A 23,676-nucleotide genomic window follows, 5' to 3' on the forward strand; every position below is an offset into this window, starting at 1 on the left:
TATGCACGTATGAATAAACTAGTGATCTGAGGTACTGAATTGCTAGTTAATAATCAAACTTCCTGGGAAAGTTAGTTCTATAATTGAAGCCTAGTTTAGGAAACTATCAAGAAGGTAAACTGTGTATAAAGTAATCTTATATTGATTTGAAACAAAATTAAAGATACCGCTGTATCCACCATTTCGGGAGCCACTTTTTAAAAAACACCATAGCCTATTGACAACCTTTTCCCCAGTTTGTTAGAAAGTATACTTTACACCTAATTTTTCTATCTGGCACAATAATTTTATTTTAAATTCCAGTATAGTTAGCATACTGTGTTAATATTAATTTTAAGTGTACAATACAGTGATTCAACAATTCCATACATCACACAGTGCTTATCATGACAAGTGTACTTCTTAATCTCCATTGCCTGTTTTACCCATCCCCATACCCACCTCCCCTCTGGTAACCACCAGTTTTGTTCGCTATAGTGAAGAGTCTGTTTCTTGGTTTATCTCTGTCTCTTTCTTTCTTTTGCTTGTTTTTTTTCCCTTAAATTCCACATATGAGTGAAATTACATGGTATTTGTTTTTCTCTGACTTATTTTCCTAAGCATTATACTCTGTAGTTCTAGTCGTGTCGTTGCAAATGGCAAGATTTCATTCCTTTTTATGGCTGAATAATATTCCATTGTGTATATATACCATATCTTCTTTATCCATTCATCTATCAATGGATACTTGGGCTGCTTACATAATTTGGCTTTTGTAAATAATGCTTCTATAAATATGTGCATGTGTCCCTTTGAATTAGTGTTTTTGTATTTTGGGGATAAATACCCAGTAGTACAATTACTGGATCCTAGGATAGTTCTATTTTTAACTTTTTGAGGAACTTCCATATTGTTTTCCAGAGTGGCTGCACCAGTTGACATTCTCACCAACTGTGCAAGAGGGTTCCTTTTTCTCCACATCTTTGTCAGTACTTGTTTTTCTTGTGTTTTTGATTTTAGCCATTCTGACAGGTGTGAGGTGATATCTCATTGTATTTATAATTTGCATTTCCCTGATAATGAATGATGTTGAGCATCTTTTCATGTGTCTGTTGGCCACTTGGATGTCTTCTATGGAGAAATGTCTGCTCATGTCCTCTGCCCATTTTTTAATTGGATTATTCATTTTTTGGGTGTTGGGTTTTATAAGTTCGTTATATATTTTGAATACTAACCCTTTATCAGATGTCATTTGCAAATATCTTCTCCCATTCTGTAGGTTACCTTTTAGTTTTGTTGATTGTTTCCTTCACTGTGCAGAAGCCTTTTATTTTGATGTAGTCCCAAGAGTTTATTTTTCTTTTATTTCCCTTGCCTCAAGAGACATCTAGAAAAGTGTTGTGATAGCTGATGTCAGGGACATTACTGCCTGTGCTTTCTTCTAGGATTTTTTTAAAATTTAAATTCAATTAACCAACATATAGTACACCCTTAGCTTTTGATGTAATGTTCTGTGATTCATTAGTTGTGTTTAACACCCAATTAGGATTTTTTTTTATTAAAGGTTTTATTTTTAAGTAATCTCTACCCCCAGCATGGGGCTCAGCCTCACAACCTTGAGATCGCGAGTTGCACGTTCCACTGATGGAGCCAACCGAGTGTCCCTCTTCTGAGATTTTTATAGTTTCAGGTCTCACATTTAGGTGTCTAATCCATTTTGAGTTTTATTTTTGTGTGTGGTGAAAGAAAGTGGTCCAGTTTCATTCTTTTGCATGTAGCTATCAAGTTTTCCCAACACCATTTGTTGAAGAGACTGTCTTTTTCCCGCTGGATAGTCTTTTCTTGCTTTGTCAAAGGTTGACCATATAATTATGGGCTTATTTCTGGGTTTTCTATTCTGTTCCATTGATGTGTATGTCTGTTTTTGTGCCAGTACCATACTGTTTTGATTACTACAGCTTTGCAAATAATTTAAGTCTGGAATTGTAATACCTTCAGCTTTGCTTTTCATTTTCAAGGTTGCTTTGGCTATTTGGGGTCTTTTGTAGTTCCATGCAAATTTTAGGATTGTTTGTTCTAGCTCTGTGAAAAATGCTATACCATGGTATTTTGATAGGGATTGCATTAAATGTGTAGATTGCCTTGAGTAATTTTAGACATTTTAACAATATTTGTTCTTCCAATCCATTAGCATGGAATGTCTCCATTTCTTTGTGTCATCTTCAGTTTTTATCGTCAATGTTTCACAGAAATTTGTTCTCTTTAAATCTATTAAAATGTGTTGAACTCAGAAATGAAAATGCTTCTTTTCCATTTATACACTGTATTATAATCATTAAGATATTTCATAGCTAAAAATAAAAATGTAAAGGATATACATGTAGAAACAAGTACATAAAGTAATATTTCACCATTATTCAGTATTGGCTTTACATCTCACTTAAATAAAATAATTGGTTCAGTCTTACTCCTCCATTTCCTCCTCCTCCCACCCCTCTAATGATTATTTTGAAGTTTCTGTGCATGTGTGTGTGTATTATTTTCATATATGTTTTTATATTTTTCCTATACATGTTTTTTCATAAAGCATTTATTTTTCACTTAAAATATATAAAGTGGTATCCTGTGTATATCCTTTTGCAACATTTCACATTCAGCATTGCTTTTGAAGTGTGTCCATCTCAGTGAATGTACATCTAGTTTTTTATTTTCCACTGCTCTATAGAATTTTGTTATATGAATAAACCACTGTCCATTTCCCAAATGGAAGTTATTTCCAAGTTTTTGTTTTCAGAGTTTTCTAATTTCCTACTTAGTGCTGCAATGAATATCGTATATACGATTCTTTGTGCACATGTGGGAGAAATTCTCCAAAGGATCACCTAGTTTTGTTTAATTTTTTTTTAAGATTTATTTATTTATTAGAGAGAGAGCACAAGAGGGGGTACGGTCAGAGGGAGAAGCAGACTCCCTGCCGAGCAGGGAGCCTGATATGGGACTTGATCCCGGGACTCTGGGATCATGACCTGAGCTAAAGGCAGTCGCTTAACCAACTGAGCCACGCAGGTGCCCTAGTTTTGTTTAATTTTTGAGTGATATATGTGCAAAGGATATAGAAGATGCTTAATATTTATTATGTTAACATTGGATGAACATTCATATTCTAGCTTTTATTAGTATATCTTAATGCAATCATTATTTGAAATGAAGCACACTGTGTATTTGTTTCTGTTAAAACAAATACAGAATATATGAGTACTTGAGATAAAACACTAATGTAGGACAGTATGATATAAAATATTAGCAACTTATATAGTGAGTCTTCAAATTCTCTACATTGTCTGGAAAGGTATGATGGCACCCTTAAAACTTGGTTAAACTTTTTTAACTTCTGCGAATAAGAATATTTGTGATAATATTTGGGTTCATGGTGATTTGGATCTATAAAGAGTAAGAAAAAAACAAAATAGAAAATTGAGAGGTGGGAAATGTGTGTATTGTTTTGTCTTTTATTTAGAGATATAGTTTATTCTTTTAGTTATCTCCTTTTTATTTGTGAATGCAGGCATTTTCATTGGCCTGTTTGGAATCATAATCTATCATCTTATATCAAGATCTTGGTTGCACATCGGAATCATCTGTAAAACTAAAAAAAAAAAATGTCTAGGAGATTCTCATTCAGTGGTTTAGGGATGGGAATGGCAGCCTCTGCTTTTAAAAAGTTTCTTCAGATGATTCTGATGTCAGATTGTAAAGCACTGCTGTAAGCAGAACTAAGGATGAGATTGAGGCAGGAGAGGTTTCCTTTCTGTTGCATTGGGTTATCTTCAGCCTGTTTTCCTGCAGACACTGTGGAATGGGGCTCTTCCTTCCCCCTCCTCCGAGTCATTCTCAGGTTTTGCTGCCAAGATAGATAGATATACCTGCAAGTCTTATTTGTCCTTAATTGGAAATAGTAGTGCTGATATGGAGTAGATAGTGAAATAGAAGACAGGTTAATGGGGATTATGGATAGTATTGAAGTAAATCTGAGGTAAGAAATTGGTAATTTAATATTATCAGGTTTTCACATACTATATTGGAAGAGTCTGTGCAGACACTTTCATTTTGAGGATAAAAAATTAATGGCGTACCTAACTTTTAAGTATAAGGATGCAAAAGACTGTTCCACATATGTCACTTGCTTCCCCATTCTTTAAGAACTGATGATTTATTTGCAAACAATAGCAAAATGAAAACGAGCTCTTGACCCCTATTTTTAGAACTTCTCTTATGGAGTCTCTTCATGTTTTATCCAGTTGTTGTGAGAAATAGGGTTTGCATCTGTAAAAGGAAACAGATTAGGATTTGTAGTTCTGGCATTTGCCAAGGTTGTCATGTTTTTAGTAAGTCCATAAAATTGTTAGCCTTTTGTGTCCAAAATGTCACTTTTCTAAGAATTATGAAGTATTTAATTTGTAATATGAAAATTGCAAAATGCTGACTAAAGTAAATATCTTTTCTTATGTGTGTGTGTATGTCTGAATAATGGTCACTCCTTTCTCCTAGAAGATGGGCTTCATGGGATTGTGAGCTGCACAGCTTGTGGACAACAGGTCAATCATTTTCAAAAAGATTCCATTTACAGACATCCTTCACTGCAAGTACTTATTTGTAAGGTATGTAATGATCTTTTTATAATTCATTCTAGAAATATTTGAATGTTTACTATATGTTAGACATTTGGTTTACAGTGTCAGACTTTTGGTGCATAGTGATGAAGAAGATGGACGTGGTCTCTGTCTTTGGAGGGCTTATATTGTAACGGGGAGGACAGATATTACAAAAAGGCCAGTAAGTGCCGTGATAGGGGAAGTGCTGTGTACTGTGGGAACACACAGGAAGCCTGTGTACTTTGGAGTTAGGTAGGGGGGCTTTATAATGGAGATGATATAAGCTGGTATCTGAGCTATAAATAGGAATTAGCCTGGTGAAGTGGAATTGGCTCAGCATATTCTAAGCAGAGGCAACATGGTATTCAGAGGCTGGTAAGTGAAGCAGAGCATGGTGTGTTGGCAAATCTGAAGAGTTTACGTGTGTGCAGATGTATATGTTTTATAACCTTCCATCTTATGTATTCTAATTACCCAAATCTAAACTCTCCACGTGGGGCAGGGTTTTGACATTAAGTTGGTGATGATAGAATTAAAAATGCTTTATATGTGTTGAAGATAGTTTTAACAGTCTGTGTATACTCTTTTATTAGTAATACCTTGGAGTTAATTTTAAATATAATATCAAGGTTATGATTTCCCTAACTCATTAATGCTAAGATTAATTCTGGGTTAGTTTGTTTCCCAACAAAATGCCTCCTTGAAGTGCAGGGGCAGACTAGATTTTCCTCAGAGTTCCACTTCTAGGTCTTTTTTTTTTTTTTAAGATTTTATTTATTTATTTGAGAGAGAGAGCACAATCGGGGAGGAGGATCAGAGAGAGAGAGGAAGAGGGAGAGGCAGATTCCCCACTGAGCAGAGAGCCAGATGTGGGGCTTGATCCCAGGACCCTGAGATCACGACCTGAGCTGAAAGTAGACGCTTAACTGACTGAGACACCCAGCTGCCCCTTTAGGTCTTTTATTGTATGAGTTTTTGATACAGACCTACTTAAGTGGACTAAATTTACTTTTTCTTTTAGCAATTTGTGTCCCTTCGTTCCTTGAATTCAGTTCAACCGGGAGCCTATTTAGGGGGACATGTTGTAGCTTCTAGTTTTAAAATGGGATAGCTGAATTTCATATTGCTGGATTTGTAATGTGCATTTCCTTTCTCTTTTCTAATATATGTAATTGGTTTTTTTCAAGCGCTGGTCTGTTGAGCCTAGCCCATTTTGGTAATCAGTACTTTTCATCACTGGGCATAGAACCTTCCCTTTCTCCAGGCTTAATGAAAATGAATTTAGAGTCATTCAGACTTGGATTTGAATACCTACTTTGCCTGTTACCTAATTGTATGGCTTGAGGAGATTTACTTACGTATTAGCCTTTTCTCTCAAATTGGATGTAATACTTCCTATCTTGCATAATGTTTTGAGATTTAAAGAGAATGTAGCTTAATGTAGGATAATGTTGCTTAGCTGTACACATAGCAGCTGTTTATATATGAAGGCTATTAAATACATTAAGTAGCAGCAACATCTAATACATCTTTATGTAGAGGTTTAGTAGCTCGTTGTATGAAATTAGAAACTTGCTTTACCAAAATCTTTTATAAACTTTATATAAGGAATAGTGGTACTTGATGATCGGGAAATCTATTTCAAGGAATTAATTTATTGAGGTATTTCTATGTCTGGAAAATACTAGTATTGGGTAGTGCAGTGGTTTTGCTTTGATTCTGTAAAACACACACAACACACACACATTCCCTTTACTTTTTTTTAATGACTTAAAAATAAAATTTTTGTCCTTTATGAATGTTACCCATTTTGAATATAAAATTTCCCCTTCCCCTTTTCTTTTAATAGAATTGCTTTAAATATTACATGAGTGATGATATTAGCCGTGACTCTGATGGAATGGATGAACAATGTAGGTAGGTAATAAATCAAGATGAACTAACATTCAGTATTGTCTACTTTTTTGGGGGAAATTCTTACATAGTATGTTATTAGATTCATTTTTTTTGTAGTATCATCATTGATCTCTTTAATGGAAGGTTACTCTTTTCCACAAAACCTTAGGTTTATGTCTGTTTTAAGTTTCTAGTAAAGAATAAGCAGATGACCCAAATTACTATTAAAATTCCTGGCAGGAAAATTTAAATTGCTTTAATAATGAAAAAATTTAGAGTGAGTTTCATTTTGTAATAATATTTTCATCTTTTAATAATTTCAGGTGGTGTGCAGAAGGTGGGAACTTGATTTGTTGTGACTTTTGCCATAATGCCTTCTGCAAGAAATGCATTCTGCGCAACCTTGGTCGAAAGGAGCTCTCTACAATAATGGATGAAAACAACCAGTGGTATTGCTACATTTGTCACCCAGAACCTTTGTTGGACTTGGTCACTGCATGTAATAGTGTATTTGAAAATTTAGAACAGTTGTTGCAACAAAATAAGAAGAAGATAAAAGTTGACAATGAAAAGAGTAATAAAGTATATGACCATACACCCAGATTTTCTCCAAAGAAAAATAGTTCCAATTGTAATGGAGAAGAAAAGAAATTAGATGATTCATGTTCTGGTTCGGTAACCTACTCTTATTCAGCACTAATTGTGCCCAAAGAGATGATTAAGAAGGCAAAAAAACTGATTGAGACCACAACTAACATGAACTCCAGTTATGTTAAGTTTTTGAAGCAGGCAGCAGATAATTCAGAAACCAGTTCTGCTACAAAGTTACGCCAGCTTAAGGCTTTTAAATCTGTGTTAGCTGATATCAAGAAAGCTCATCTTGCATTAGAAGAAGATTTGAATTCAGAGATTCGAGCTTTGGATGCTGTAAACAAAGAGAAAAATACCAAAGAGCATAAGGTCATAGATGCTAAGTCTGAAACAAAAGTACGAAAAGGAGAAAAACCCTGTGCTTTAGAAAGAAAAGATATTTCAAAATCAGAAGCTAAACTGGCAAGAAAGCAGCTGGATAGTGAGCACATGGATCAGAGTATTACAGTACAGGAACAAAGAGCAAATAAAAGTGCCAGTGGTGAACATAAGAAATCTGATAAAAAAGAAGAACCTCAGTATGAACCTGCTAACACTTCTGAAGATTTAGACATGGATATTGTTTCTGTTCCTTCCTCAGTTCCAGAAGACATTTTTGAGAATCTTGAGACAGCTATGGAAGTTCAGAGTTCAGCAGATAATCAGGGAGATGGCAATAGTGGAACTGAACAAGAACTGGAGAGTTCTTCTGTAAAATTAAATGTTACTTCAAAAGACAACAGAGGAGGTATTAAGTCAAAAACTACAGCTAAAGTAACAAAAGAATTATATGTTAAACTTACCCCTGTTTCCCTTTCTAATTCTCCAATTAAAGGTGCTGATTGTCAGGAAGTACCACAAGATAAAGATGGCTATAAAAGTTCTGGTCTGAACCCCAAGCCAGAGAACTGTGGACTTGGACAGGAAAAGAATGATAATGAGCATTTGTTTGAAAGTGAAGTTCCATTACTTTCAGAAGAATCTGATCTTCGAAGATCTCCACGTGTAAAGACTACTCCCTTGAGGCGACAGACAGAAACCAATCCTGCAACATCTAATTCAGATGAAGAAAGTAATGAAACAGTTAAGGAGAAACAAAAAGTATCAGTTCCAATGAGAAAAAAGGATAAGCGGAATTCTTCTGACAGTGCTATAGATAATCCTAAACCTAATAAATTGCCTAAATCTAAGCAGTCAGAGATTGTGGATCAGAATTCAGATTCTGATGAAATGTTAGCAATCCTCAAAGAGGTGTCCAGGATGAGTCACAGTTCTTCTTCAGATACTGATATTAATGAAACTCATACAAATCATGAGAAGACTTTATATGATTTAAAGACTCAAACAGGGAAAGATGATAAAGGAAAAAGGAAACGAAAAAGTTCTACTTCTGGCTCAGATTATGATATTAAAAAAGGCAAATCAGCTAAAAGGTCTGTAATTTCTAAAAAGAAACGACAAAACCAGTCTGAGTCTTCCAATTATGACTCAGAATTAGAAAAAGAGATAAAGAGCATGAGTAAAATTGGGGCTGCCAGAACAACCAAAAAAAGAGTTCCAAATAAAGAAGATTATGATTCTTCTGAAGATGAAAAACACAGAAAAAAAGGAATGGATAATCAAGGGCAGAAAAATTTGAAGACTGCACAAGAAGGGTCATCTGATGATGCTGAAAGGAAACAAGAGAGAGAGAATTTCTTTTCAGCAGAAGGCACAGTCGATAAAGACAGGACCAACATGGACTTAAGAGATCGAATCTCTAAGAAGCAGCAGTCAGGTGTTTCTTGTGATGGTGCTGATAAGCTGCCTTCAGGGAAAGAGGAGAGTTTTAATTCTCCAGAAGACAAAAAGGTTGCTGAAACTAAAGAAAAGAGTAAGCATTTGAAAACCAAATCATGTAAGAAAGTACAGACTGGCTTATCTGACATTGCTGAGAATTTCCCAAAGAGAGAGCAGAGTGATGAATCCTCTGAAGATGATAAAAAGCAGAGCAAAAAGGGAACTGAAGTAAAAGAAAAGAAAACTACAGACTTGAAGAAAAATATAATTAAGATGGAACAACAGTATGAATCATCATCTGATAGCACTGAGAAATTACCCGAGGGAGAAGAGATTTCTCGTTTTCCTAAAGGCATAAAACAAAATAAGAATGACACAACTTATGGAGAAAAGAAAAGTAAAAAAATAAAAGATAAAACTTCTAAAAAGAAGGATGACGTGTCCGATAATGCAGAGAAATTACAGGGAAAAAGAGATAGTTGTGATTCTTCAGAAGATAAAAGGAGTAAGAATGGGGCATCCAGTAGAGTGAAGAAAAGATGCAACTTGCCTGAAAAGAGTTCAAGGAAGAGACAGGATTGTTCATCATCTGATACTGAGAAATATTCCATGAAAGAAGATGGTTGTGATTCTTCTGACAAGAGACTGAAAAGAATAGAACTGAGGGAAAGAAGAAATTTAAATTCAAAGAGAAATACCAAGGAAGTACATAGTGGCTCATCATCTTCTGATGGTGAGGAAAGTTCTGAAGACAATAAAAAGCTGAAGAAACAGAGAACTTCAGCTAAAAAGAAGACAGTCAGTGTCAAGGAGAAAATGAGAAACTCCCTAAGAACAAGCACTAAAAGGAAGCAAGCTGACATTACATCGTCATCTTCTTCTGATATAGGAGATGATGATCAGAATTCTGTAGGCGAGGGGAGCAGTGATGAGCAGAAAATTAAGCCTGTGACCGAAAATTTAGTGCTGTCTTCACATACTGGATTTTGCCAATCTTCAGGTAAGCAAAAATAAATAAATTCATAATTTATGCTTTTACCCTCTTGAATAACTACATTGTTTAATTTTCTCTGAAGCCAATCAAATGCAAGGTTACTGTTTAGGAAAAGGCTCTTCAAAATTTAAAGATTTACTAAAAAGCCTTCATTTATTTTTATGCCATCATTGGAAGGTGTTTCACTATTGTTAGTATTCTGTATCAGATATACCAGGTTTGTTGGATAGATAACAGAATTTCTTTACCAATGTTTAGTGCTTTTTCTGGAGTAATAAACAGTAGTTTATGAAGGAAAATAAGACCTGTGCCAGTAGTTCAGTAGGTATATATTCACGTAATGGAGATGTGTGCTTGGTGCTAGTATAACATAGTGTGTGGGAGTTTAAACTGCCTTGCCATGCATATGACTTTTTATGTAATCAGTGTGGGGCTCGAACTCACAACCCCAAGATCAAGAGTTGCATGTTCTTCCAACTGAGCCAGCCAGGCATCCCTGCATATGACTTTTTAAATTGGACAGATTAACTTTGTGTCCAGTGAAATTTTCTGAAAACTTTAAATTTACATCATTAAACCCACTGTTGATGCTTGTCAATTTTTTCTAATCACATGAACAGATGTTTCTGTCTATAATAATAACAAAATAAAAGAAAAATCCAAAAAGTAGATGAATTACCTTACCCTGAGGAGATAGAGAACTAGGACAATTAGTGGAACAGTCAGTGATACCCCCCAAAAGAGTTATAAAAATAATTTTTATCACTGTTGCAGTTCTTAAAAATCAGTTGTATAATACATGTGCATATGTCACTTGCCTTGTCTTTTTTAAGTTAGTAAACCTGTCAGTTAACCAGGGACATGTTAAACTTATTCATTCATATATTCATTCATTCATTCATTCTAAAAATTTATTTATATCCAACTCCAGCTTGCTTGCTTATGTATTTATTTATTTATTTTATTTCTTTAAATTCCAGTATGTGTAACATACAGTGTTATATTAGTTTCAGGTGTACAGTATAGTGGCTCAGCAACTATACATTACTCAGTGCTCATCACGATAAGTGTACTCTTAATCCCCTTCACCTATTTCACCCATCCCCTCCTTCCCCTTTGGTAACCATCAGTTTGTTCCCTATAGTTAAGAGTCTGTTATTTTATGTTTGTCTTTTTTCTTTGTTCATTTATTTTGACTTATTTTATTTAGCATTTATACTCTCATGATCCACCCATGTTGTTGCAAACAGTAAGATTTCATTCTTTTTTTATGGCTGAGTAATATTCCACTGTGTGTGTGTGTGTGTGTGTGTGTGTGTGTGTGTGTGTATACACCACATCTTTATCCATCTGTTGTTGGACACTTGAGTTGCTTCTATAATTTGGCTATTGTAAATAATGCTGCAATAAATTTTAGAGCGGTGCTTATATCTTCATAAATTAGTGTTTTTCTCTTCTTTGGATATATACTAGTGGAATTACTGGATCATATAGTAATTTTCTTTTTAATTTTTGAGGAATGTTCGTACTGTGTTCCACAGTGGCTGTACCAGTTTGCATTTTCACCAACAGATTCCTTTTTCTCTACATCCTTACCAACACCTGTTGTTTCTTGAGTTTTTGATTTTAGCCATTCTGACAGGTGTGAGGTGGTATCTCATTGTGGTTTTGATTCGCATTTCCCTGATGATGAGTGATGTTGAGCGTCTTTTCATGTGTCTGTTGGCCAGCTTTACGTCTTCTTTGGAATATTGCCTGTTTATGTCTTTTGCCCATTTTTAATTGGATTATTTCTGGGGTTTTTTGGTGTTGAGTTGTATAAGTTCTTTATATATTTTGGATACTAACCCTTTATTGGATATATTGTTTGCAAGAATCTTTTCCCATTCTATAGGTTGTCTTTTAGTTTTGTTGATTGTTTCCTTTGCTGTGCAGAAGTATTTTATTTTGATGTAGTCCCAATAGTTTATTTTTGCTTTTGTTTCCCTTGCCTCAGAAGACGTATCTATAAAAATGTTGCTATGGTAGATGTCATAGAAATTACTGCCTATGCTCTCTCCTAGGATTTTTATGGTTTCAGGTTTCACATTTAGGTCTTTAATCCATTTTGAGTTTATTTTTGTATATGGTATAAGAAAGTGGTCCAGTTTCATTCTTTTGCATGTTGCTGTCCAGTTTTCTCAACACCATTTGTTGAAGAGACTGTCTTTTTCCTATTGCATATTCTTGCCTCTGTTGAAAAATTAGTTTTGTTGAAAATTGATTGACCATATAATGTTGAATTTAATTCTGGGCTTTCTATCCTGTTCTATTGATCTGTGTGTCTGTTAATTGTGCCAGTACCATACTGTTTTCATTACTATAGCTTTGTAGTGTATCTTGAAATCTGGGATTGTGATTCTTCAAGTTTTGCTCTTCTTTTTTGAGATTGCTTTGGCTTTCAGAGTGTTTAGTGGTTCCATACAAATGTTAAGATTATTTCTTCCAGGTCTGTGAAAAATGCTGTTGGTATTTTGATAGGGATTTTATTAAATCTGTTGATTGCTCTGGGTAGTAGGGATATTTTAACAGTATTTGTTCTCCCAGTCCATGAGCACAGAATATCTTTCCATTTGTGTCATCTTCAGTTTCTTTCATCAGTGTTTTATTGTTTTCAAAGTACAGTTCTTTCATGTTCTTGGTTAACTTTATTCCTAGGTATTTTATTATTTTTGGTGCAATTGTCAGTGGGACAGTTTTCTTAATTTGTAATTCATTATTAGTGACATTTGTACATCATTATTAGTGTATAGAGATGCAGTGGTTTTCTGTACATTGATTTTGTATCATGTGACCTTACTGAATTCATCTGTCTGTTCTAGTAGTTTTTTGGTGGAGTCTTTAGGGTTTTCTATATATGGTATCATGCCATCTGCAAGTAATGAAAGTTTTAGTTCTTCCTTACCAATTTGGATGCCTTTTGTTTTTGTTTTCTGATGGCTGTGGTTAGGACTTCCAGTATTATGTTGAATAAAAGTGGTTTGAGTGGACATCCTTGTCTTATTTCTGATGTTAGGGGAAAAGCTCTCAGTGAACTCCATGGTGAACATGGAGTATGACGTTAGCTGTGCGTTTTTCGTAAATGGCCGTTATCGTGTTGTGGTATGTTCCTTCTAAACCTACTTTGAGAGTTTTGATCATGAATGGATTTTATACTTTGTCACATGCTTTTTTTTACATCTATTGAAATGATCATATGTTTGTTATCCTTTCTCTTATTGTTATGAGGTATCACATTGGTTGATTTGCAGATATTGAACCACCCTTGCAGCCCAGGAATAAATCCTACCTGATCATGTGAATGATTTTTTTTTTAAAGATTTTATTTATTTGACAGAGAGAGACACAGTGAGAGAGGGAACACAAGCAGGGGGAGTGGGAGAGGGAGAAGCAGGCTTCCTGTGGAGCAGGGAGCCCGATGTGGGGCTCAATCCCAGGACCCTGCGATCATGACCTGAGCCGAAGGCAGACGCTTAACGACTGAGCCACCCAGGCACCTGTGAATGATTTTTTTAAATGTATTGTTGGATTCTGTTTGCTAGTATTTTATGGAGAATTTTTGCATCTATGTTTTTCAGAGATACTGGCCTGTAGTTCTCTTTTTTAGGGATGTCTTTATCTGGTTTTTGTATCAGGGAAATGCCTCGTAGAATGAATTTGGAAGCTTTCATTTGTCTTCCATTTTTTTGAATAATTTGAGAAGAATTAGGTATTAACTTCTTAAAATATTTAGTAGAATTCACCTGTGAAGGCATGTGGTTCAGGAGTTTTTTGATTACTGATTTAATTTCACTGTTGGCAGTCAACCTGTTCAAATGTTAAATTTCTTTGCGATGGAGTTTTGGGAGGTTAAATGTTTCTAGAAATTTATCCATTTGTTCTGTTTTGTTCAATTTGTTAGCATATAATTTTTCATAATCTTCTCTTACAACCCTTTTTATTTCTATGGTGTCCATTGTTATTTCTCCTCTTTCATTTTTGATTTTGTTTGAGTCCTCTCTCATTTTTTTGATGTGTCTGGATGAAGGTTTATCAGTTTTGTTGATCTTTTCAAAGAACCAGTTTCTGGTTTCATTGATCCATTGTTTTTTTGTTTTTGTTTTTGTTTTTAGTTTGTATTTTGTTTATTTATGCTCTGAACTTTATTATTTTTTTCTCCCACAGGTTTTGGGTTTCAGTTGTTCTTCTTTTTGTAGCTCGTTTAGGTGTAAGGTTATGTTGTTTGTGGGTTTTTTCTTCTTAAGGTAGGCCTGTAGTGTTATAAATTTCCCTCTTAGAGTAGCTTTTGCTGCATGCCAAAGATTTTGGAGCATTGTTTCGTTTTCATTTGTCTCTTTGCATTTTTTGATTATCTCTTTGATATCTTGATTGACACATTCATTGTTTAGTAGTGTGTATTTAACCTCCACGTATTTGTGTTCTTCCAGATTTTTTCTTGTGGTTGATTACTAGTTTCATAGCATTGTGGTTGGAAAAGATGCATGGTATGACTTTGATCTTGAATTTGTTAAAGTTTGTTTCGTGACCTCACATGTGGTCTAGTCTGGAGAATATTCCATGTGCACATGCGAAGAATTATGTTCTTTTTTAGGATGGAATGTTCTGAATATATCTGTTAGATCCATCTGGTCCAATATGTCCTTCAAAGCTACTGTTTTCATGTTGATTTCTGTTTGAATGATGTAAGCGGGGAGTTAAAAGTCCTCTGCTATTATTATGTTACTGTTGATTACTTTGTTTGTTATTAGCTGTTTTATGTTTTTGGGTGCTCCAGTGTTGGGTTCGTAAACATTTATGGTTGTTATACCTTCTTTTTAGGTTGTACTCTTTATGGTTATATGGTGTCCTTCTTTGTCTCTTGTTACAGTCTTTTTAAAGTCTGTTTTTTTTCCGTTACATGTATTGCTACCTGTCTTTCTTTTTACATCTATTTGCATGATACATGTTTTTCAGTCCCTTCACTTTATGTCTTTATGTCAGAAGTGAGTTTCTTGTTGTTCATATAGATTGGTTTTGCTTTCTTATCTGTTCACTCACTCCATGTTTTTTGATTGGATCATTTAGTCCATTTACATTCAGAGTAATTATTGGTAGGCATGTATTGCCATTTTGCTACTTGTTTTATGTTTGTTTTTGTAGTTTTTCTCTGTTCCTTTCTTCTCTTGCTCTCTTCTCTCATTGCTGGCTTTATTAGTGATACGCTTGCATTCCTTTCTCTTTACTTTTTTGCATTATCAGTTGTTTTTGATTTGTGGTTGTCATTAGTTTTATATAAAACATCTTCTGCATGTAGCAGTCTATATTAAGTTAATGGTTGCTTAAGTTTGAATGTACTAAATTTTTGCCCCTCTCCCCCATGTTTTAGATATATGGTGTCCTACTTTATTTCCTTTTATTTTGTGAATCCCTTAACTGATTTTTATTGATATACTTAATTTTATTGCTTTAGTGCTACCTACTTTTCTTTACTCCTAATTATGGTCTTACCTTTCCACTCAGAGAATCCCCTTTAATATTTCTTTTTTTTTTTAAGATTTTAATTTATTTATTTAACAGAGATAGAGAGCACAAGTAGGCAGAGTGGCAGACAGAGGGATAGGGAGAAGCAGGCTCTCCGCCGAGCAGGGATGCGGGGCGGGGCTCGATCCCAGGACCCTGGGATCATGACCTGAGCCAAAGGCAGCCGCTTAACCGACTGAGCCACTCAGGCATCCCCCCTTTAATATTTCTTGTATGGCTGGTTTAGTTGTGACAAATTCCTTTAACTTTATTTGTTTGGGAAACTCTTTCTTTCTATTCTGAATGATTGTCTTGGTGGAGAGAGTATACTTGGTTGCAGTTTTGTTTTCCTTCAGCACTTTGAATATATCATGCCAGTCTCTTCTGGCCTGCAAAGTTTCTTCTGAAAAATCTGCTCCTATCTTTATGGAGTTTCCCTTGCATGTATCTGTTTTCCTTTTTCCTGTTCCTTTTAAAATTCCCTCTTTATCACTACATTTTCCTATTTTAATTATTATGTGTCTTGGTGTGGACCTTCTTGGGTTGATTTTATTGGGGGCTCTTTGTGCCTCCTGAATCTGGATGTATGTTTCCCTCCCCAGATTTGGGAAGTTTTAAGCTGTTATTTCTTCAAGTAAATTTTCTGCCCCTTTTTCTTTCTCATGTCTTTCTGGGGTCCTTATAATGTGCCTGTTACCATGCATGATTGTGTTACTGAGTTCCCTAAGTCTATTTTCATTTTTTATTATTTTCTTTCTCCCTTCTGTTCACCTTGATTGCTTTCCATTACTCTGTCTTGTAGGTCACTGGTCCATTCTTCTACTTCCTCTATTCTACTCTTTATTCCCTCTAGTGTATATTCAATGTTAGTTATTGAGTCCTTCATCTCTGATTGGTTCTTGTTTATGTTTTCTACCTCTTTGTTGAGTATCTCAGTGAGGTTCTCCACTCTTCTCGATTCCAGTGAGTATCTTTATGACCATTACTTTAAATTCTCCCTTAGGCATATTACTTATCTCTGTTTTGTTTAGCTCTCTTGCTGTGATTTTGTCATGTTCTTTCATTTGGGACATATTCCTTTTTCTCCTCATTTTGTCCAATTCTCTGTGTCTTTTTCTACATGTTAGCCACGCGCTTTTGTAAGTAGTGGTCTTATGAAGAACAGGTCCTGTAGTGCCCTATAGTGCCGTGTCCCTTGTTCACCAGAACCTGACACTTCAGAATGTCTCCTGTGTGTGTTGTACCCTAATTTTATGGCTGAGCCTCATTTGCCTTCATTCCAGTCATCTGCAATGGCTCTGTTTGCCTCTTGTGGGCAGGGTTTGGTCCCTTTGTTGTTATGGGTCAGTCTGGTGCTTGCCTTGGGCTTGAGTTGAGTCACACCAGCCATTTATCAGAAATGCGGTAGCTTGGAACTGCGGGGTGTTCTCCCCATGTTGTCTCCTGAGAAGTTTTTGTTGGTAGCCTGAGCCTGCCATTAGACTGGATGTCTGCCCTCAACCTGCTGCTGAGGCCACATGTGGACTCATGTGTATGCTTATTGTCCCCTCTGCTCCAGGGCAGAGTCATTTTGGAGTGGTGCTGGCCACTCTTGGGGCTGTAAGCACACTGCCAGATTTGTGTCACTTCTTTGGATGGTCTTCTGCCAAGGGTATGTTGGTGGGAGCTGTCTGTAGAAGAACGTGGGGGCAGGGTATGTGTGGTGCCAGCAAGGTCAATGCCACTTGTGGAAGGTATCTTGCAGCCACCTGAGAAAACTTTCCAGAGTCCAGGCTGGTGTGGAGGGGGCAAGACTACAGAAGACATAGTGGGGTGGGACATGCTTTTAGCAAGGTATGTGGAGAGTGTTGGTGCTGTGCTGGTTCCTGCAGGAATGGGGAGGGAAATGACACCTGCCAGCTTTTTGGTCTTGCAGAAGTCTCCCAATGATCTCTGCCCTTCCAGCACATGCTCTGAGGTTAATAAAGAAACCACCTTCTCATATACCCCAGGCCCTTTTCAGACTGCTGTTTGTATGCTGTATCTCAGTGGGGTTGTTTGTTGTGTTGTCTCTTAAGGATGGGGACTCGATTTCCTATTGTTCCCTGGTTCTTCCAGAGTTGAGCCTGCTGATTTTTAAAATGTAATGTGTGAAGCCCCACAAGTTGTAAGTTCTTGGGAAGTTAGGCCCCTCTGGTTTTCAGAGCCAAATGTTATTGAGATTTGTCTTCCTGGTGGGTGGGTCTACCATGCCTGGGGTGCATAGCTTAGGGTCTGCTCTTTTTCCCTGTATGCGCCCGTGGCATCCTTCCTTTCTTCTGACAGATCCACAGGTCACTTTGGCTCACACTGCATCTAGGCCTTTCTACCCTCTTTATTGTGGCCTCGTCTCTACATTTAGCTGTGGAAAGTCAGTTTTGCCCGTCTTCAGGTCATTTTCTTTTTTATTTGCGCCGATGTGGCTGTTATGTAGATGTGACCATAGGATGAGGTGAGCCTGGGATCCTCCTGCTCTGCCATCTTCACCAGAAATCCACCTGAACTTTATTTTTAAATTTTTATAAAGGAGATTTTAGGTATAAATGTGTTCCCAGCACAGGCAGAATGTTTAAATTTTTCCTTTCAGTCCTTAGGTTAGGAGTTTCCATTTATCCCAATTAGGTTTTGTGCAATTAACTTGAATTGTTTTTTAAGATTTTTATTTATTTTTATTTTTTTATTTTTTTAAAAGATTTTATTTGAGAGAGAGAGAATTGGTGGGGGGGGGGGCAGAGGGAAAAAGAGAAGCAGACTCCCTGCTGAGCAGGGAGCCGGACACAGAGCTCCATCCCAGGATCCTGGGATCATGACCTGAGCTGAAGGCAGACACTTAACCAACTGAGTCACCCAGGCATCCCCGAATATTGCTTTTTAATAAAACTTCACATTCCTTGTATGGAGTGCTTATCTGATGAGTTGTTTTGAAAACGAAGTGTGATTTTCATGGCATATTCAGTTTAATGCATTGCTGTATCAGATGCGTGTATGACTTTTAACTACTGTCTGCAAAATTGTTGGCCTCAGTGTTTCAGAATTTCCAACTTTTTGACTTTTAGAAAGATAGTATCGATTAGTTAGCATATATTATGTAATAGCCCCAATCACATGTGAGACAACACTCCCATAATTAAACAAATTAGTATTTCTGCACAAAACGTGTGAACATTCATACTTAATGGAATAAACAGTTTAGATTAGGTTTTGCAGCCAAATGAACTTTGGCAACAGCTTGTAAAACTTAGTTTTGAGAGCCTTGATTTCAGAATTTCGGTTGACCTTTGAAGAATGCAGGGGGTAGGGATGTTCACCCCCTGTTCAGTCAAAAACCCATGTTTAGCTTTTGACTTCTCAAATACTTAATTCTTTTTTTTTTTTTTTAAGATTTTATTTATTTATTTGACAGAGACAGCGAGAGAGGGAACACAAGCAGTGGGGGAGTGGGAGAGGGAGAAGCAGGCTTCCCGCTGAGCAGGGAGCCTGATGCGGGACTCCATCCCAGGACCCTGGGATCATGACCTGAGCCAGAGACAGACGCTTAACGCCTGAGCCACCCAGGCGCCCCTCAAATACTTAATTCTTAATAGCCTACTCTTGACTGCAAGCCTTACAAATGACATAAATAGTTGATTAACATGTATTTTGTATATTTTATATACTATCTACTATATTCTTACAGTAAAGTATAAGCTAGAGAAAAGGAAATAACAAGAAAATCATAAGGAAGAGAAAGTAATTATAGTGTAAAAAAAAAAATCCATGTATAAGTGGAGCTGTGCAGTTCAAAGCCGTGTTGTTCAAGGCTCAACTGTATGGTAGTGTAAGAGATTGTTTGTATTCAGTGTTTTGTTATCAGGTTAGTTGGGAAAACTCTTATTAAGGATTAGAGTATAAGAATAATAAATCGTGAGTAGTTACGTGGAGTATTCTCATTGGCAAATTGTAGGCTATTGAATTAAACTTTGGAAAACTGGTTTCCATGATTAAACAACTTCCCTAGTGAAATCAACATGTTTGATTTCAATTGCTGATTTTCATTTCCCAAAATCTAACTTGATTTGACACATATGAGAGGTTTGTATGATATACCTCTCATGTTTGGTATTATTAATACATAGTGTAATATGTATTCATTAGATCTTAAGAAGAGATGGCAACGTATGGCAAATATTTGTAGGGTGCATTTCCCAATAATTCCTTACCTGAGCACTGGTCTAGATCACTGTGTTCCATTTTGATCATTGTGTTCCATATAACTTTGTTCTGAAGGATCATCGTGCTGATTAGGAGGTGATCCTTTTTTCATGTATGTATCCACAGAAGCCTTGAGAATTGAGCTTTTCTGCAGATGCCAGTCTCTCAACTATTTGGTGGAATAAGCCATGTTGTTTGGATTTTCTTTACCCTGGATATTTCTTGGAACTGATTACTTTAGATGAAAAAAAGAAGATAATTTTGCTTGGGAATTAACACATCTAAAAATTGGCCTTTGTAAAAATGCTTAAGCAGAAAAGATTATGAAGGGTGTTGAAAATAAGCACTATAAAAAGTACTGTTTCAAGATAAGTTTGGGTGTGAGCCAATGATAAGTGGCATTCCTTTTATTTTTTTGAAGATTTTATTTATTTGTCAGAGAGAGAGCACACAAGCAGTGGGGGTGGCAGGCAGAGGGAGAAACAGGCTCCTAGCTGAGCAAGGGAGCCTGACGCGGGACTCGATCCCAGGACCCTGCAATCATGACCTGAGCCGAAGGCAGACGCTTAACTGACTGAGTCACCCAGGCGTCCCGATAAGTGGCATTCCTTAATAATTTGTATGCATATATAAACATAGTATATTTTCTTAATGTGTCCAACTTAATTAAGGGAACATTATTTTTGAACTTTTAAAAAGGCTCCCCTGCTCCCATATATTTAGATAATTCCAGTTTATTCAGCCATAGTTGGGTATCCTATTATGAGGTACAATAGTTTACTAGAAAAATTTGGACTTGGGAATGGCATGAGCAACTAAAATGAAGAACATGGTCCTAGGAGATTGCAGTCCAGTGAACAAGATAGACATAGATAAGTCATTATTTAAAAAAATACCAGAAGAAACATATAAAACTAAAATGGGGCTGCGTAATAAATAGCAAGTGGGCCATTTAATCTAAATATTAGAGGAAGACTTAGAAGAACAGGTAACATTTGAACTCAACTTGGAAGGATGTGTCAGATTTTGGAAAGTGTAGTAGAGGAATGACAGTAGTATTCTAGTAATATTTCATTTGAAGATTGGTCTGCTGGAGGTATTTATTGTGAGTTTGGTAGGATATTCTAAGATTTATTTTTGCCTTTCCGTATTTAGCATATTTCTATCCTGAACCTATAGTTGTCTGTGTTCTTTATGAATTTTTTTCCTTCATTTTCTCCCTATATTTTATTATAAAGCAATTTTATTTTATTTTTTTTAAGATTCATTTATTTAGAGAACGAGAGAGTGCTTGAGCTGGGGGAGGGGGAGGGAGAAGAGAGAGAATCTCAAGGAGGTTCCGTGCTCAGCACAGAGCCTGATCTCATGACTCTGAGATCATGACCTGAGCCGAAATCGAGTCAGACACTTAACTGATTGAGCAACCCAGGTGCCCTCAAAGCAGTTTTAAATATACAGGAAAGTTTCTGTCATTAACATTGTACTGTGTTTGCTTTATCACATACCTGTTTATATATCCTTCTATTTATCCATCAATGTACCTAATTTTTTTCCCTTTTTAATTGTTCATTTTGAATTAATTATAAATTCACAGGATATTGCAAAAAAAAAAAAAAAAACAAAAAACATACAGGGAGGTCTTGAACAATACCCTTAATTCAGTTTCCCCCAGTGGTGACATCTTGTATAACTATAATACAATATCAAAACCAGGAAACTGAAGATTTATTGCAGTTTCACTAGTTTTTCATGCACTGATTTGTGAGTGTATGTATATGTAAGTATAGTTCTATGCAATTGTTATCACATGTGTAGCTTTGTATAACCACTACTACAACCAAGATACTGAACTATTATTCCATTACCACAAGGGTCCCTTGTGCTACCCCTTATACACATCCCCTTGCTTATCCCCATTCTTAACCCCTGGCAAGTGTTAATTTCATTTTCATCTCTAATTTTGTTATTTTGGGGTGGAATCATGAAGTGTGTAACCTTTAGAGATTGGCTTTCTTCACTCAATGTAATGCCCTTGAAATCTTTGCATTTCAAAATAAATGCTAAACATCAGCATACTACTCCCTAATTACTTCAGCCTATATAGTATTAATTAGAGGTTAATATATAAGTTTGTTTTTGAGGTAAAATTTACATACAGTGAAGTGCACAAATCCTAACCTCTTTAGATTTTTAATCAAAGGATAGCAGTGTAGCTTTTTATAAGGAAATCAGTTTTACTATACTTGAATATATCTCTTGGTAATTCTGATCATGACTACAGTACAGATTTAAGTATTATTTTACTTGCTACTACCAAAATATTAATAGCAATTTTGCTATTCTTCAATTTAAAACAGAATAAATTAGACATCTGTTAACTTTAAACTTAAAATGGATCACTACAAAGCTTATTTCAGCAAGAAAGTTTTGGTACTGTGATGCCAAATTGATAAAGACTTGTTACTAGGAAGGATTAGCTTTAAAACTGTTGTGTTCTGGGAAGGAACTTTGAAATATATAAAATCCAACTATTGTTTTACTGCTGGCACTTCATAAATTCCCCATTGTGCTTTCCCTATAATTTTTTTTTACTCATGTTTTGGATCCAGAGTACAGTTTAGAACCCACTAATTGTTTTGATGTTTTTGGCTTTCAGTTTTATTTTACATGATTTTACTTATATAGATAATTTAAAGCTAATTTTAAGTACACTTTTTTCCCCTCAAGGAGATGAAGCCTTATCTAAATCAGTGCCTGTCACAGTGGATGATGATGATGACGACAATGATCCTGAGAATAGGTATGATTCCATCTGTAAGGACTTAAAAAAGATTATAACACACCCTAGGCGTGGGCACAAACAGCAGCAACGGAACCGCAAGCCGGTTGTAAAAACCAGGAGTGCCTGCCTTAGAAAGACTCGCTCACAGTCTTCCTGCAAGTTTGAAAGAAAGGCCAGAAAATGGGCTAAAACTCAGAAACCTTAAGAGAAAGTAAATATAAATATTAACACACCTAGCATAGGGTGTGTTATAAATACAGCACTGTCAATTTTACGTTCCCATGTAAACTGTGATAATTTTTTGAGAATATTTTAATTTCAGATTATTTTATTGATGAAGATAAATCATATCTCAATAAATTGGTGACAACAGACATCTCTCTCCTCAATATCTGATTATTGTTTTTAATTGCCATCTAATATGGTGGTCCTATTTATTAAGACGCATTCAAAGTGAAGAAAAGGAGATTGCTCTGATATGTAAGATTAAGAAATTCTTTTCAAAATAAGTATCAATTTACAAGGTGTCCAGACTGATTTGGATTTTAACCATTTTTCAAATAAAATAGATAGTATGATAGTATTAACTTTAATAAGACTTAAACAGTAGGTTAGAAGTAAACAGTGTAGCCTTTACAGATTCACTTAACCTAAGGGATGGCTGGGAGAAGAAAAAAATACAAAGACACACCCATATCCTAACAATGAAGAATAATGAAAATGTATTAAAGAATATAATCCTAATTTTTTTTTTTTTTACCTATCTTTTAAACCCTTCCTGAAATATAGTATATCCCACACTCATAATCTTCAACAAGATCGTGTGGTGTAGTAGGTGGAATTTTAGAATAATGGGGATAAGAATATCTGGTTTCTAGTTGTAAAACTTCTTTAGCTGTGTGATTGTGCGCAAGTGACTTAACTACTCTGCCAATATTTTCTAATTCCTAAAATGAAAGGGTTGGATGAAATTTTCCCTAATTAATTCCAACACCCGATTATCAATGATAGACTTGATGGTTTTACTAAAGAACACTATATTAACCATCCATTTATTCCTACTAGTAAGTTACAATATTAAGAAAACATGAAAATATGCATGTAATTTTTGTGTCATAATTTTGTGGGAAATTAACTTTGAGTTAGTAAATGCTGTGGGCCGGCTGTTATTCTAGCTCTGTTTTCTATATCTTGTTGATGCTGATAGGGTTTTCTGT

The 23,676-nt window shown here is 35.7% G+C and overlaps 1 protein-coding gene across 6 annotated transcripts in view; it reads left to right on the top strand.

Moving 5' to 3' along the window:
- Positions 1-23,676, top strand: part of LOC118544892 (transcriptional regulator ATRX) — a 303,532-nt gene that overhangs the window by 87,838 nt on the left and 192,018 nt on the right. For 3 of the 6 annotated variants that reach the window (XM_078064338.1, XM_078064342.1, XM_078064340.1), the window contains 4 exons: positions 4,528-4,637; positions 6,481-6,548; positions 6,851-9,936; positions 22,405-22,477. In XM_078064338.1, the coding sequence (XP_077920464.1) occupies positions 4,528-4,637; positions 6,481-6,548; positions 6,851-9,936; positions 22,405-22,477 (3,337 nt within the window). The remainder of the gene's footprint in view (positions 1-4,527; positions 4,638-6,480; positions 6,549-6,850; positions 9,937-22,404; positions 22,478-23,676) is intronic. The other 3 variants (XM_078064339.1, XM_078064343.1, XM_078064341.1) reach the window with 2 other exon arrangements.

The sequence above is a fragment of the Halichoerus grypus genome, chromosome X, assembly GCF_964656455.1.
Source record: "Halichoerus grypus chromosome X, mHalGry1.hap1.1, whole genome shotgun sequence".
NCBI lineage: Eukaryota > Metazoa > Chordata > Mammalia > Carnivora > Phocidae > Halichoerus > Halichoerus grypus.